This window comes from Mixophyes fleayi, chromosome 4 (assembly GCF_038048845.1).
Source record: "Mixophyes fleayi isolate aMixFle1 chromosome 4, aMixFle1.hap1, whole genome shotgun sequence".
Taxonomy (NCBI): Eukaryota; Metazoa; Chordata; class Amphibia; order Anura; family Limnodynastidae; genus Mixophyes; species Mixophyes fleayi.
The window spans coordinates 34,758,657-34,775,322 of record NC_134405.1 but is presented as its reverse complement, the minus strand read 5'-3'; the positions used below and the strand labels follow the sequence as shown (position 1 = coordinate 34,775,322).

Below are 16,666 nucleotides of genomic sequence, written 5' to 3'. Positions count from 1 at the left end.
TGCAGACTAGTCCATTGTTTCAGCCTAGGCAAAAGGATTATTGTCCACTATTCCTGTATGTATGTACATCCCACATGGTTGTCTCAATCTAAGGAAAAGGTCTACTAGAGCGCTTTGTTTAATCACAGAGGACTACATTGTGTATTTAAATGTAATGTGCCTGGATTGTGATCCCTCCTGTTTAAAAATTTCTGCTCTATAGCCACAGAACAATACCTGTCCATGATTATATCAAGAGTGGCTCATCTGCTATCCCTTTATCTGCATGTTACCTGTGAAAAGGTAAACACAGAAGAGGACCAATCAGGCAGGTCCTGGAATTCCTGAGAAGGTCATTTCTGCCTTTATTAGACAGCTCCCCACAACAGCAAATTAGCATACACCACCCAGTAATAGCAGTAGTCAGACTGGCGTTGAGATCTAGGTCTCTCCCAGGAGACAGGGAAGGGACAATCGGTCCCTGGAGAACTGTATTGTCCTGATCTTTTCTCTGTAGGTCTTAGAGAGCTGTGTGTCTGCCAAAAGCAGAGTGACAGTGACTCAGGACCGCTGCCTTGCTGGTAGCCTTAAAGGGGAGAGGGTCTGCATCCAAAGAGAACTTTGGATAGAGAGACTAAGAAACTAGTGAGATGTTTTTCGTTATACCCTGTATGATGTTTGTGCCAGACTGTAGTATTATTTGTTGCAGGTTATTATTTAAATATTATAAATTTTTCTCTCACAGTCTACAAGGCAACGCTGAGTGCCGTTGAGCACGGTGACAACTATGACACCTATGTGATGACTATTGGAAAAGTCATTATGGAAGGTAACTAAATCATAATATTTCTAATATATATTTTCTCTGTGTTCTTCTCAAGTCTCTCCAAAAGGTTGTGGTCTATAAGTATCTCTCACCTTTCACAGGTCAATTCACCTAACAATTTACATAGTGATTATAATACATGTACTTGTCTGAAACCATATATGTTGAATTTAACATGAAAATATTGTTAGATAAATTGAAATACAACATTAAATTAAATGTTTTACTGAGAGATGAAGAATTGACAATAATTATGCAGAGAAAATTGAGTGTAGCCAATTTTTTAAAAAAATTAAAAATTGCGCTCATCTTAACCCCTTATATCTTAACTACTCATACAGTCCTCACAATAATATCCAGTTATATAGTGCATACTGTAGCTGTCTCTATTGTGCTAGACCTTAAAGGGTTATTCTACCCATGAAGTGTAATCTTATTTACCAGCCTGTCTCCCCCTACTATTAGCAATTAGCATTGATCTACAACGTACAAAAGAACAGCTCTGTGGGAAATAGCTATGAATTCTATTTAGCTGGTAATCACTCTACCAAGTGTAAAGTAAGGGATTGGTTCTTAAAATAAAATCATACTTTGAATACATATAAACGAATATAAAAAAGTACATATGTAAAAATATACAGTTCTACATAAAAAACATCATTTAAATATTTTGGATCAAAGCTCCTTTGTTTCACTGCTTCAAATGATAACCAATGATAACCAATGATCAGTATATAGACCACAGATACACTTAAGTTCAACACAATTCTCCTCTGCAATACTCCACAAACATAATTAGAGAACTACTTATTCCCAAGAAAACAGTAATGTGCTGGAGTACTGATCCCGAAGAGTCTTTGAGAATAAAATGTTGATATTAAACGTGAGTGCTCCAGTGAAAGCTTCAGACCTCCAGTTTTGCTTCTTTCCTCAGTAGATAATCACACACCAAAGATCTAGTTTCCATATAAGTTTAAAAAAAGCTTTTTTTACCGGTAATAAATAAGGACTTTCTCAAAGCTACTCACAGGTCCTACGAATATCGTTATATAGAGACTTGAAGAGGCAAGTTTTTCAATTAATCAATTAACTATTTGGAACTGGCCTCAGTCGATATTCACATTTCCAATACAGTTATTCCAGTGGATCCTCCAACTATATTAAATCAAAACCCTAAATCTGGATCCGAATACCTCAGATCCATTATATGCAAATTACTAAATATAAAATATGTGCAGAAATAAATCAAATTTCAAAGAAACAATCTCAGCAATTTCAGCAATTATAAACTCCTACAGACAATACCATCACTTAGTGACCATAAAGTTAGTGAGAGAGAGAGATTTGTCTCATGCACTCACAGAATTATCGTTACCCATAAAATTCATGTACCTAATGGTATCATCAAGATAAAAAATGACAATACTAATTAACTGAGCACACAGATATTAGTTTATGATCATCATAATCATAGTATTAAATAGTAAACCTTTCGAATCTTGGAATGAGTACAGTTATAATTCATAATAACACTAATATAATGATGATAAAACTACTACTGCTGATATTAACCATTATGATAAGGATGATTAGATTAATATAATATCAATATAAATCTAATAACAATAAAAAAAATAAAAATAATGATGTTAACTATAATTACAAAAATATACCAAAATAAATACTCATAATATAGCAATGATGTACCGCTACGAACATATTAATACTAATAAACTCACTACACTAATACAAAATAATAATAATAACAATAATAGTAATCTACCTAAAAGATCACCAAAAACCTGTAGAACATATCCTCATGTTGTAGCTAACCTTATCCACAATAATAAAACGTATCATCAGATATATGCTTATAAAATATTCTAAATAAAATGGATTAAATGAAGACCAAGCTAAGCCCCACTCCATTCAATTAAGGCAATTTTGGTCCAGGGACTCATTTAATCCCATAGGACATAAGGTAGCTAGTTTTAGTATCCACACTGACTCACTAAGGCACAATTTAGTGACCCTATCTCCCCTCCTAACGGTATTGTCTATACATTCTATGCCCACTAGAGTTAAACCGCTAGGGTCCCCATTATGGGTGTTGGCAAAATGTCTAGAAACACTGTGTACCAGTAACTTTGGGCCTGATTCATTAAGGATCTTAACTTGAGAAACTTCTTATTTCAGTCTCCTGGACAAAACCATGTTACAATGCAAGGGGTGCAAATTAGTATTCTGTTTTGCACATAAGTTAAATACTGACTGTTTTTTCATATAGCACACAAATTCTTGATAGCTCATTTGTACACTGAAATTTAAAGTTGATATTTGTGTGCTACATGAAAAAACAGTCAGTATTTAACTTATGTGCAAAACAGAATACTAATTTGCACCCCTTGCATTGTAACATGGTTTTGTCCAGGAGACTGAAATAAGAAGTTTCTCAAGTTAAGATCCTTAGAGAACATTTACACTAAGGGCCTGATTCATTAAGGATCTTAACTTGAGAAACTTCTTATTTCAGTCTCCTGGACAAAACCATGTTACAATGCAAGGGGTGCAAATTAGTATTCTGTTTTGCACATAAGTTAAATACTGACTGTTTTTTCATGTAGCACACAAATATCAACTTTAAATTTCAGTGTACAAATGAGCTATCAAGAATTTGTGTGCTATATGAAAAAACAGTCAGTATTTAACTTATGTGCAAAACAGAATACTAATTTGCACCCCTTGCATTGTAACATGGTTTTGTCCAGGAGACTGAAATAAGAAGTTTCTCAAGTTAAGATCCTTAATGAATCAGGCCCTTAGTGTAAATGTTCTCTATGTGCTCCCTGAAGCGGGCTTTCAAAACCTGGTAGTACTTCCTACATATTGTAGCTTACAGCTAAACTCTAAAACATAAACCACATATGAAGTGTCACAATTTATAAAATCCCTTATAGGGAACTTTACTCCTACGTGATTAGACCTAATACTCATTGATCTATTCACAAGATGTTTACAGGTTAGGCAAATGGATTTGTTGCACCGAAAACTTCCATTCAGTTTCTTAGGTATCAAACATCCACCAGAGATTTCTTTTATGGATTTCAATACACTTGGAGCTAAAATTCTTTTTAAATCAAGATTCTTCTTAAATTTCACAACCGTTCTGTCTTCCAGACAATTATTTATTACATTGTCTTGTTTAAGTATTCCAACATTAGTGCTAATTATATTTTTAATTTGGCATAATTTGATAATAAACATAGAGACAAAAGTGGGCATATTTTCCATATTCTGTTTCTTCGGTGCGTTCAGGAGGAAATATCTATTTAGGGTAGAGGCATAGTTCTCAGCCTATTCTAGTAATGTGTCTGGATATCCCCTATCACTAAATTTGCTTAACATCTCCTTTGTTTGTTTCATAAATTCATCGTTATTAGAGATATTCCGCCTTAATCAAACCACCTGGTTCTTGGGGATATTCTTTATCCAGGGGTTGTAATTAGGGATGTGCACCGGCGACTTTTGAGGTCTCGTGTTTTGTGTTTTGGATCCGGATTTTCATTATTTTTGGGGTTCGGATTTGTCTCGCAAAACACTTGACGAAAGGTCTCGGTTCGGATTTAAGGTTTTGGATTCGGATTTTTTTTGGAAAAAACATAAAAAGTTTAAAAATCAAGTTTTTGGGCTTATTTTCACTCCTATGCTATTAGTAACCTCAATAACATTCAATAACAAGCATTTCCACTAATTTACAGTGTATTCTGAACACCTCACAATATAGTTATTAGTCCAAACGTTGCAACGAGGTATCTTTCTGGACTGCGTAGAGGAGTGGGTCACCACAATATATATAATAAGAAAACCATCAACTTGTATGATTCGCACCAATAATGTACCTGTACTGCGTAGAGGAGTGGGTCACCACAATATATATTAAAAAACCCTGAACTTGTATGATTCGCACCAATAATGTACCTGGACTGCGTAGAGGAGTGGGTCACCACAATATATATAATAAGAAAACCATCAACTTGTATGATTCGCACCAATAATGTATCTGGACTGCGTAGAGGAGTGGGTCACCACAATATAAATTAAAAACCCTGAACTTGTAAGATTCGCACCAATAATGTACCTGGACTGCGTAGAGGAGTGGGTCACCACAATATAAATTAAAAAAACTGAACTTGTATGATTCGCACCAATAAATGTACCTGGACTGCGTAGAGGAGTGGGTCACCACAATATATATTAAAAACCCTGAACTTTTATGATTCGCACCAATAAATGTATCTGGACTGCGTAGAGGAGTGGGTCACCACAATATATATTAAAAACCCTGAACTTGTATGATTCGCACCAATAAATGTACCTGGACTGCGTAGAGGAGTGGGTCACCACAATATATATTAAAAACCCTGAACTTTTATGATTCGCACCAATAAATGTATCTGGACTGCGTAGAGGAGTGGGTCACCACAATATAAATTAAAAACCCTGAACTTGTATGATTCGCACCAATAAATGTACCTGGACTGCGTAGAGGAGTGGGTCACTACAATATATATTAAAAACCCTGAACTTTTATGATTCGCACCAATAAATGTATCTGGACTGCGTAGAGGAGTGGGTCACCACAATATATATTAAAAACCCTGAACTTGTATGATTCGCACCAATAAATGTACCTGGACTGCGTAGAGGAGTGGGTCACCACAATATATATTAAAAACCCTGAACTTTTATGATTCGCACCAATAAATGTATCTGGACTGCGTAGAGGAGTGGGTCACCACAATATATATAATAAGAAAACCATCAACTTGTATGATTCGCACCAATAAATGTACCTGGACTGCATAGAGGAGTGGGTCACCACAATATATATTAAAAATCCTGAACTTTTATGATTCGCACTAATAAATGTATCTGGACTGCGTAGAGGAGTGGGTCACCACAATATAAATTAAAAACCCTGAACTTTTATGATTCGCACCAATAAATGTACCTGGACTGCGTAGAGGAGTGGGTCACCACAATATATATTAAAAACCCTGAACTTTTATGATTCGCACCAATAAATGTATCTGGACTGCGTAGAGGAGTGGGTCACCACAATATATATTAAAAACCCTGAACTTGTATGATTCGCACCAATAAATGTACCTGGACTGCGTAGAGGAGTGGGTCACCACAATATATATTAAAAACCCTGAACTTTTATGATTCGCACCAATAAATGTATCTGGACTGCGTAGAGGAGTGGGCACTGGGCACCACAATAAAATATATAAAAAACCTTCAACAGGTCTGCATTACACTGCACATACGGCTGCTCCTCCATCCTCTCCATCATATACATGTTGGAGTTTTAGCGTGTGACAACCTCTTGTTTTTGATAATGTCAGTGCATTTTGAATATTTTTCAATTTGCCCCACACCACTGAATGTACTTTATCTATGATACGCATTTATCTATCTTGACTGCGTAGTGTGGTGGCCCCGGTACACAATTTGGTACCGAGGCCACAATATAATTAAAAAACCCTCCACGGGTCAGAATTCCACCAAAAAAGGGTATGGACTGCGTAGTGTGGTGGCCCCGGTACACAATTTGGTACCGAGGCCACAATATAATTAAAAAATTGGGCATCAACTGTCACCGTTGTTTAATATCTGATACACCTAAATATGGACTGCACAGTGGAGTGGCCCCGGTAGTAAATTTGGTGCCGGGGCCACAATACCTCCTCCAACTTCCAAGTGTAGTGTTTATAAAGACAGACAGCGTCGAAGTGTTATTAGTTGACTTTCTTAACCCTAAAATTGTCCCTGTTGCAAATATTCATGCAATGGACAGTTACTTTTTTATTGAAAGACTCAAGCTTTCAAGTGTAGTGTTTATAAAATATAAACAACAATACAGTAGTTTTAGAGCACGTCAATACCTCTTGTTTTAAATTATGACAGGGCATTTTACTTTTGGTTTAATTTCTTGAATTTGTTTAAATTTGGTTTTACTTTTTGAACATGGCAAACGACTGTTGATTGGTCATATAATGCAAAAAAAAAAGTTCCAAGATGGAATTGTCCTTGGGCCCTCACACCCACCCTTATGTTGTTGAAATAGGACATGCACACTTTAACAAACCAATCATTTCAGCGACAGGGCCTACCAAACAACTTTGGCTGAAATGATTGGTTTGTTTGGGCCCCCACTCCAAAAAAGCTATTCATCTCTCCCTGTACAGACTAAACAGGCTCTACTGAGGCAAGATGTCGTCCTCATCCTCAACCTCTGATTCCTCTCCCCCTACAGTGTGTACTTCCTCCTCATCACACATTATCAATTCGTCCCCGCTGGACTCCACAACCACAGGTCCCTCTGTAATATCTGGAGGGCAGTGCTGTACTTCATTGAGGAATTGATTATTCATTTTTATAAACATCATTTTTTCAACGTTATGAGGAAGCAACCTCCTTCGCCGCTCACTGACCAGGTTCCCCGCTGCACTAAAAACTCTTTCCGAGTACACACTGGAGGGGGGACAACTCAGGTAAAATAGAGCCAGTTTGTACAGGGGCTTCCAAACTGCCTTTTTTTCCTGCCAGTAACAATATGGACTGTCTGACATGTCTACTTGGATGGTGTCAGCAAAGTAATCATCCACAATTTTTTCTATTGTGACAGCATCCAATGCAGCGAGAGTAGACATGTCTGCAATGGTTGGCAGGTCCTTCAGTCCGGACCAGATGTTATCAGCATCCCCGCCAGTGCCTCTTTTGGGAAAACTGAGCTTTTTCCTCGCAGCCATAGATGTGGAAGAAAATGAGGGTGGAGCTGTTGGCATGTCACGGTCCTCTTCAGAGGACAATCTCCTGACCAGCAGGTCTTTGCACCGCTGTAGACTTGTGTCCGCCGGAAACAAAGACACAACATACGCTTTAAACCGAGGATCGAGCACGGTGGCCAGAATGTATTCCTCTGACTTTAAAAGAGTGACCACCCTCGGATCCTGGCAAAGCGTACGAAGGGCTACATCCACAAGAGCTACATGCTTGGTGTAATCGCAATGGCTTACCAGCTCCTCCCTCACTTTCTCCAGCTGCTTCTGCAACAGCCTGATCAGGGGAATCACCTGACTCAAGTGGGCAGTGTCGGAACTGACTTCTCGTGTGGCAAGTTCAAATGGCTGCAGAACCTTGCACAACACGGAAATCAGTCTCCACTGCGCTTGACTGAGGCGCATCCCCACTCCTTTGCCTATGTCGTAGGTGGCTGTGTAGGCCTGAATGGCCTTTTGCTGCTCCTCCATCTTCTGCAGCATATAGAGGGTGGAGTTCCAGCGCATCACAACCTCTTGTTTGAGGTGATGGCAGGGCAGGTTCATGCTTTTTTGATGTGCCTCTAGTCTGCGGTAGGCACTGGCTGAATGCCGAAAGTGTCCAGCAATTTTGCGCGCCACTGCAAGCATCTCCTGCACACCCCTGTCACTCTTGAGGTAATGCTGCACCACCAAATTAATGGTGTGGGCAAAACATGGGACGTGCTGGAAATTGCCCATATTTAATGCCCGCACAATGTAACTGGCATTGTCTGACACCACAAATCCCCATGAGAGTCTAAGTGGGGTAAGCCACTGGGAGATAATTTCCCTCATTTTCTCTAATATGTTGTCAGCGTTGTGCCTCTTATTAAAGCCTGTAATACATAATGTTGCCTGCCTTTGCACGAGCAGCCATTTTGTAGTTGCTGCTACTGATGCAGCTGTTGCTGTTGCTGCGGAAGGGGATGCATCTACCCAGTGGGCTGTCACAGTCATATAGTCCTTCGTTTGCCCAGAACCACTTGTCCACATGTCCGTGGTTAAGTGGACAGTGGGTACAACTGCATTTTTTAGAGCACTGAGGACACTTGATCGTACTTCTCTGTACATTTTTGGTATCGCCTGCCTAGTGAAGTGGAATCTCGACGGGATTTGGTACCGGGGACACAATACCTCCATCAACCCTCTAAATCCCACTCCACTGATGGCGGACACCGGGCACACGTCTAACACCAACATTGCAGTTACAGTCGCAGTTATACGCTTTGCAATAGGGTGACTACTATCGTATTTTGTGGTCATGGCAAACGACTGTTGGACGGTCAATTGTTTTGTGAAAGACTTAGCGGTCTTACGACTTCCCCTCTGGGAAGATGACCGACTAACAGCAGCAACAGCAGCAGTGGCAGTAGTAGGTGTACCGCTGCAGGATTCCTCGGATGAATCCCGTATTGAGGAGGACTCAGTCTGACTGCTGACTTGGGCTGCAGGACTGAATCTGATGGAGATTGTGGAGGAAGTTGACGAGGAGGGTGTTGCTGGTGTGTATCCAACTGGACCACGGGATTTAGGTGTCCCTGTACCGATGAGGGTCCTAGCCCCAGTTCCTGAACTAAGCACTGAACTATGAAGGTTATTCAGGTGACGTATAAGGGAGGATGTTCCTAGGTGGGCAAGATCCTTACCCCTGCTTATTTGAGCTTTACATAAGCTACATATGGCCATACATTGGTTGTCTGGATTTGGATAAAAATAACTCCAGACCGAAGAGGTGCATTTTTTGGTCTTCTGACCAGGCATGACGATGGGCTTTTTCATCCCATGGACATCAGCTGTTTCCCCCCCTGGTGCCTCATTTACAATAACCACATCACCATCCTCATCATCAAGTTCCTCCACAGCGCCAGCTACATCATCAATAGCCTCCTCCCGAGCCACCTCCTCCCGTACAGTGATGGGAAGGTCAGGCTTGACAACCACCAACATCCTTGGACTCGCCTTGTGGATTTGTGATAATTTCTCTTTAGAAGGCAGAATTGTTTGCTGTTTTGTTGCTGACAGCATAACTCTCTTCAATTTTTTGTAGGGGGGGGGAGGAGGAGGAGGGCTAAGATCCGTGGGTGAAGCTGAACCACTAGTCATGAACACGGGCCAGGGCCTAAGCCGTTCCTTGCCACTCCGTGTCGTAAATGGCATATTGGCAACTTTACGTTTCTCCTCAGATGATTTTAAGTTTCTCTTTTTGCTACTTTTTCTTAACTTGGGCTTTTTGGATTTTACATGCCCAGTACTACGAGATTGGGCATCGGGCTTGGAAGACGACGTTGATGGCATTTCATCGTCTATGTCATGACTAGTGGCAGCAGCTTCAGCATTAGGAGGAAGTGGGTCTTGATCTTTCCCTACTTTATCCTCCAAATTTTTGGTCTCCATTATATGTAGCACAAGATACTGCAGAATGTGTGAACTTGGTAATATTGCAGTACCAATGGACTTATACTGCTGGATTGGTTTTGCAAATTTGGTTATAATTATATATATTTTTTTTAATTTTTAATTTTTAATTTTTTTTTACTTTTTTTTAAATTTTTTAAAAACTTGGGAATAATGGGGAAATAACTATGCCCTTAGAAGCACAGAGCACAGGACACAGCACCACTGGACTGAACAGGACACGGCACAGGACCCAGCAGCACTACGGAACTCAGCAGGACAGAGCACAGGACACAGCACCACTGGACTGATACTGCAGAATGTGTGAACTTTGTAATATTGCAGTACCAATGGACTTATACTGCTGGATTGGTTTTGCAAATTTGGTTATAATTATATATTTTTTTTTTAATTTTTAATTTTTAATTTTTTTTTTACTTTTTTTTTATTTTTTAAAAACTTGGGAATAATGGGGAAATAACTATGCCCTTAGAAGCACAGAACACAGGACACAGCACCACTGGACTGAACAGGACACGGCACAGGACCCAGCAGCACTACGGAACTCAGCAGGACAGAGCACAGGACACAGCACCACTGGACTGATACTGCAGAATGTGTGAACTTTGTAATATTGCAGTACCAATGGACTTATACTGCTGGATTGGTTTTGCAAATTAGGTTATAATTATATTTTTTTTTTTAATTTTTAATTTTTGATTTTTTTTAACTTTTTTTTTATTTTTCAAAAACTTGGGAATAATGGGGAAATAACTATGCCCTTAGAAGCACAGAGCACAGGACACAGCACCACTGGACTGAACAGGACACGGCACAGGACCCAGCAGCACTACGGAACTCAGCAGGACAGAGCACAGGACACAGCACCACTGGACTGATACTGCAGAATGTGTGAACTTTGTAATATTGCAGTACCAATGGACTTATACTGCTGGATTGGTTTTGCAAATTTGGTTATAATTATATATTTTTTTTTTAATTTTTAATTTTTAATTTTTTTTTACTTTTTTTTTATTTTTTAAAAACTTGGGAATAATGGGGAAATAACTATGCCCTTAGAAGCACAGAGCACAGGACACAGCACCACTGGACTGAACAGGACACGGCACAGGACCCAGCAGCACTACGGAACTCAACAGGACAGAGCACAGGACACAGCACCACTGGACTGATACTGCAGAATGTGTGAACTTTGTAATATTGCAGTACCACTGGACTTTTACTGCTGAATGTGTGAACTTGGTAATATTGCAGTACCAATGGGCTTATACTGCAGGATTGGTTGTGCAAATTTTGTGGTAATTAAAAAAAATTAAATTAGTTTTTGGTATTTTTTTAAATAACTTTTTTTTATTTTTTTAAACACAGGGGAATATTGGGGAAATAACTATGCCCTTAGAAGCACAGAGCACAGGACACAGCATCACTGGACTGAACAGGACACAGCACAGGACCCAGCAGCACCACTGACCTCAGAAGGACAGAGCACAGCACACAGCACCACTGGACTGATACTGCAGAACACAGCACAGCACAGCACAGCACAGAACTAAACAGCACAGCACAGAACTAAACAGCACAGCACGAGATCTACCAGGACAGAGGACCACCTAACACACCCTCCCTCTACCCTGATCAATGCCCGAGTGAAGATGGCGGCGACTAGCGGGGAATTTATAGGATCCGAGTATCGCGAGATCCGACAACGGGATTATGAGTCAGAGCCTCAGTTTCAGATTTGAATTTGGCGCCAATACCCGGATCTGTCTCGGATCCGACTCGGATCGGCAACGTTCGGGTGGGCTCGGATTTCAGAAATCCGAGTGCGCTCATCTATAGTTGTAATGTCCATTTTTAAAATGTAAAAAATGACATGCATCCACCAGTTTGTTATAATTAGAGGTAGCTATTCTATCCCCACAAATGGAGAGGGTGATTTCCAGGAAATTCACCCTGTGATAATCAAATGTGTGCATACAGCAGTTATCTATGTCTGATATTCCCACAGCCAGGACACTCATACCCTCCAAACGTGCTCTGTATCTTCTCTCTGTATCAGCAAGAAGAAAAAAGGAGCAACTAGAGAGGTATTTTTATAATTAATTATAAAAAAACAAAATAAACATATTTTTATAGCTTCTACTATTACTTATATTATTTTCCTTTGTATTCTCAAAATGTGAGAATTTTACAAATAAAATATGTTTTCTTAGTGTGGTTTTATAAACATATCTCTTATACTGGAATCTGAGATTAACTGTATATTGTAATATGTCCCTTTGGATAAGTCAACTTTTCAATGTGAAAACTTAAATTAAAACCCTACAAGAATGAAATACTTGGTTAATGGAACAAAGTCTACTGATTTCAGTAATTTTTCTTTTTCAAACCTGAAATCATATTATAAGACCACAGACAGCCACAAGTCTCATTTTGGTTTAAATCTAGACACGATCGGACTGATGCTGAGTTGAAGTCACATCTGTTTGTTTGCCCACAATAAAAGCATACACTTGTATATATGCAGATTTGATCATATCTTACACTTGCGTCTCCTTATGACTGGAGAGATGCGCTGTGGGTGGGAAGGGGCAGGCAAATGCAGTACGAGTACAGTAAGAACGTGATTGACTAATTGCAATGAAGGCAGAAATGCACAGAGGGGCAGGTATGCCTGTCAGTAGCTATATCACTTACGGGTGTCTGAGGACTGGTATACAACAGACTATGGTGTTGGAACAGTGGAGGCATTGCCCATATCAACCAATCAAATTCTAGCTATCATTTTTTACACTACAAGCTAAATGTTAGCTAGAATCTGATAGGCTGCTATGCGCAACACCTCTACTTTTCCCTTTAAGAAGGTTTAATAAATCTATCCCATTATCACAGCACTAGGGAAAGTTGTCAAAGTTGTATAAGGTTATCAGGATATGGATAAAATATAAGGATATAATATAAAAATGATTTAAAATCTTCAAGTATCATGTTCCAAATTCCACCTCCGCTGTGTTCAAAATGAATATATAATGGCAAATTTAACTTAAACGAAAATTGACCAATTCAGTAAAGATTCTTTAACACAAAAGTCAGATACCGGTAAATAAATGAGACACAACAAATATCTAAGTGAATTTCACATTAAATAAAAGACAATAAAGCATGAGATAATCATTCCAATGCATACAACTATAATCGTACGCAACTACAACTGAATGCCGATTAGCATATTTTAAAAAGTTCAGAAGTTCATATGAGACTTTATTGTTGCACCTCTTGCTAAAAATGCTAGAATCACCTTAATACCAACACTGATGCATTTTGACAGTTTATACAGACTCAAACTAAATACCTACATAAGGTGTGTCAGTATACTTGAAACTGATTAATTAATTAGCAACGAGGCTTTGAGAGAAAATAAACCTTGTTGCTAATTAATTAATCGGTTTCAAGCTGTGTCTGTACAACCTGTAAACAAATGCCTTTGCTCTATAGCAAATCAAAACTAGCAGACAAAAGTCAATCAGCATGGCAGAGTGATCTCCATCCTTGTCCTTGTGAACACTCTCACCTGTGTTAACAAGAGGATCACTGATCTGTTGTCAGCTGGTCATTCTGTGGCAGGGCTGAAATGCAGTGGATATGTTGTTTTTTGGATGTAGTTCAATGTCATGGAAAAATGGGACTTGAAATTAATTTTAATTCATCTGATCACTTTTCATGACATTCTGGAGCATATGCAAATTGCCATCATAAAAACTGAGGCAGCAGACTTTGTGAAAAATAATATTTGTGTCTTTCTCAAGACTTTTGACCAAGACTGTACATAATATCTATAGAATTAAATAACACATTAAAATATTGTAACTGAGGACTGGTTGAAATACGTACATGATGATGATGGTTGCCAACACTAGCTATCCACTTCTGATTGGCTCATTGCAGATTCACCCAAATTCCCCTCTGAAGCTTTCATCATTGCTCGTACCTATATTATATGATTTTATGAGCATATTTTAGAAACATTATTGCTCTTTCTTTGGTAATAAATGTGCCTTTTGCTATCAAAACACTATCAAAATTAATTAAATAAATGTTTACAAATGATGCAGTGGCAGAACATTCAGAAGACGTAAATGAGTTGATTTGGATGTTATGGTATCTGATATATGCCTTACATAAACCTGGTACATACGCTACTGGTGCACAGCTTGACACATCTGTGTATAAATACGTTATTTTTACGTATATCTTTTAAAATTATTTTTCTGCAACGAACATATGTCCAAGTCAACATCAGCCTAATGTATTTTTAATTTCTACTTTGGGGAATCTTCCAGAAGCCACATTCATACGCCAATATTTTTTAATTCCTAGGTATAGATATATTTTCTCTAAATGAGAAGCGCAATTTTATCAGTCATGCAAAATGTCGAAAAGCCCTAAAGTTACAGAAAGACCGAGATTACTTGATCTGGGGTGTGAATGAAGATCTGTGGCACACAGGCTTGGGGTAAGTGAAATATCTCTTAAGACCAGGTTGGCTGCTTATTGAAATAGATGATGATTTTGGCTAGTTCAATGCTTTTTGTTTAGATGGAACTCTTCCATAATATGTCCCTTCTTTTTATCAGCGCACACATTTTGTAGTTTTTAATTTGACACCGTGTGGGTGGTGTGCGCACGAAAAGTGGACACGGTCATGCAACACGGAGGATTTTCATGTCACATTCAGGCATGCCACTCCACACTGAGGGTGTACCCAGTACTTCAGAAGTGTGGGCTGCCAGCAACCCCCTTTCCCACCGATATAAACACCCTGTCAATGAGAAGGTCACATGACGAGCTGTCTTGAGGTAAATGGGCTAATCCATGGGATGGGAGAACAGTCCTTCAAATCAGTACTGTCCCACTTCAAATGAGTTGGGAAATATACACCAATGATCTCATACTCCAAGATCTTGTCTGCTACTTTAAGCACACAACTGACACTAAATAACAGGACATTTCATGAACAGTAGACAGCATAATCTTATAAGGGACAACCGATGCTCAGGTGTTATTTGCTTATTTTAATTTTCCACAATGTGCTTATTCTGGCCATTATTATAGCTATCTCTATCTCTTCCTGCAGGTTTTCTTACTTGATTAGTACAAACACATGGATTGAGATTTGGCCAAATAACACGGAATGTCAAATTCCTCAGTATAAAGAGCTCTGTGATGAACTCATCGAGTTCTCAGAAGAGATGGAGTTATTTGGATGTATAAGATAAATCACCATATTTTCTGCATTTTCAGTCTATAAATGCATTGATTTTATATTGCAAAAAATTATGAGACAACTACCTTTTTGTGCTTTCTGCTCAACTGTATTCTACTATATTCAAATCATATTTCTTGCAGGGTTGAAGAACTCTGTATGTGCTCAAAAATAAAGATGGTGCCAACATGGTACTGAACATTCATTATTAGACATAGTCAAAACCGAGCTTTAAAAATATATATTTTTTAAATAATTGATTTAAATTTATACATGTAGTAAATCTGTACCTGTTAACTTGCTTTCTGAATAAAATCTTCATTTTATGAACCTCTTCTCTGTCATTGTCCCTTCCAACTATAAAGGAAAAGTTGAGATGTTGCCCATAGCAACCAATCAGATTCTAGATATCATTTTCAAGAATGCACTAGATAAATGATAGCTCTCAGTCAGTGTGGTTGTTTAACTGTGAGCTCAAATCGTATATGGCTGGAACTGTTTTCTCATTGGCTGCTGTCCTGGGCTGCCAAGAAGAATTAAGGGCCCAGATACCATAACTTCATGGTTGAGGGCCGCGCAAAATTTAGAGTGTATGCAGTCATACAATTGGGGGTGTGACTAAGCATCATTGAGGCGTAGCTAGCAGGTGAAAAGTGCTAGGCCACCCTCCTTCAGAAAAAACCTGCATTGATGTGTACACCATTCCCACAAGGGTGCAGTGCCCGCTCGCCGGAGTGTGACATATGTACCAGCACTCCTGACTTTCAGGACATCTAGCATCACAGTGTAGTATATAAAGAATGCAGTGTATACATAAGGAGTTCACAGTCTTGGCCTGCACCTCACATTGGGCAGAACAGTCACCAAAAATTGGGATTGTCCCACTAGAATCACAACATTTCACACACTATCATGCTCTCTCCTACCTGTTATTGCCACTTTCACCACCTGTGGCTGCTGGTTTCCTTAGTTGTGGCTTGTCTGTGTCCCGGAATGTTGGTGGCCCTATTTGGAAAAAAAATGTGTACATTTAGAAAATTCAAACCAGCACAGACGTTAAATCAATAGCACCAACAATTAATAATCAGACCTTCCTCCAGCCCCAACATTCAAATAATAGTATTCCCATTTAATAAATAAACCTATTTCCCTCCCTCCAAACAGCCCCAGCAATAAATTAATAGTATTTACATTTCATAAATATACCTATTTCCCTCGCCCATGACTGCCATTATATAATTTATAGTCACATTTAATAAAGAGACTTCCTACTCCCTAATCTCACCCCCACATTCAATAGCCCCCAAACCATCC

At 38.9% G+C, this 16,666-nt stretch overlaps 1 protein-coding gene across 1 annotated transcript in view; it reads left to right on the top strand.

Moving 5' to 3' along the window:
* Positions 1-15,682, top strand: part of LOC142151183 (venom factor-like) — a 192,702-nt gene extending 177,020 nt beyond the window's left edge. The window contains 3 exon segments of the mRNA XM_075206549.1: positions 725-808; positions 14,467-14,602; positions 15,224-15,682. Coding sequence (XP_075062650.1) covers positions 725-808; positions 14,467-14,602; positions 15,224-15,365 — 362 coding nt within the window. The 3' untranslated portion in view covers positions 15,366-15,682.
* The last annotated feature ends 984 nt before the right edge of the window (positions 15,683-16,666 follow it).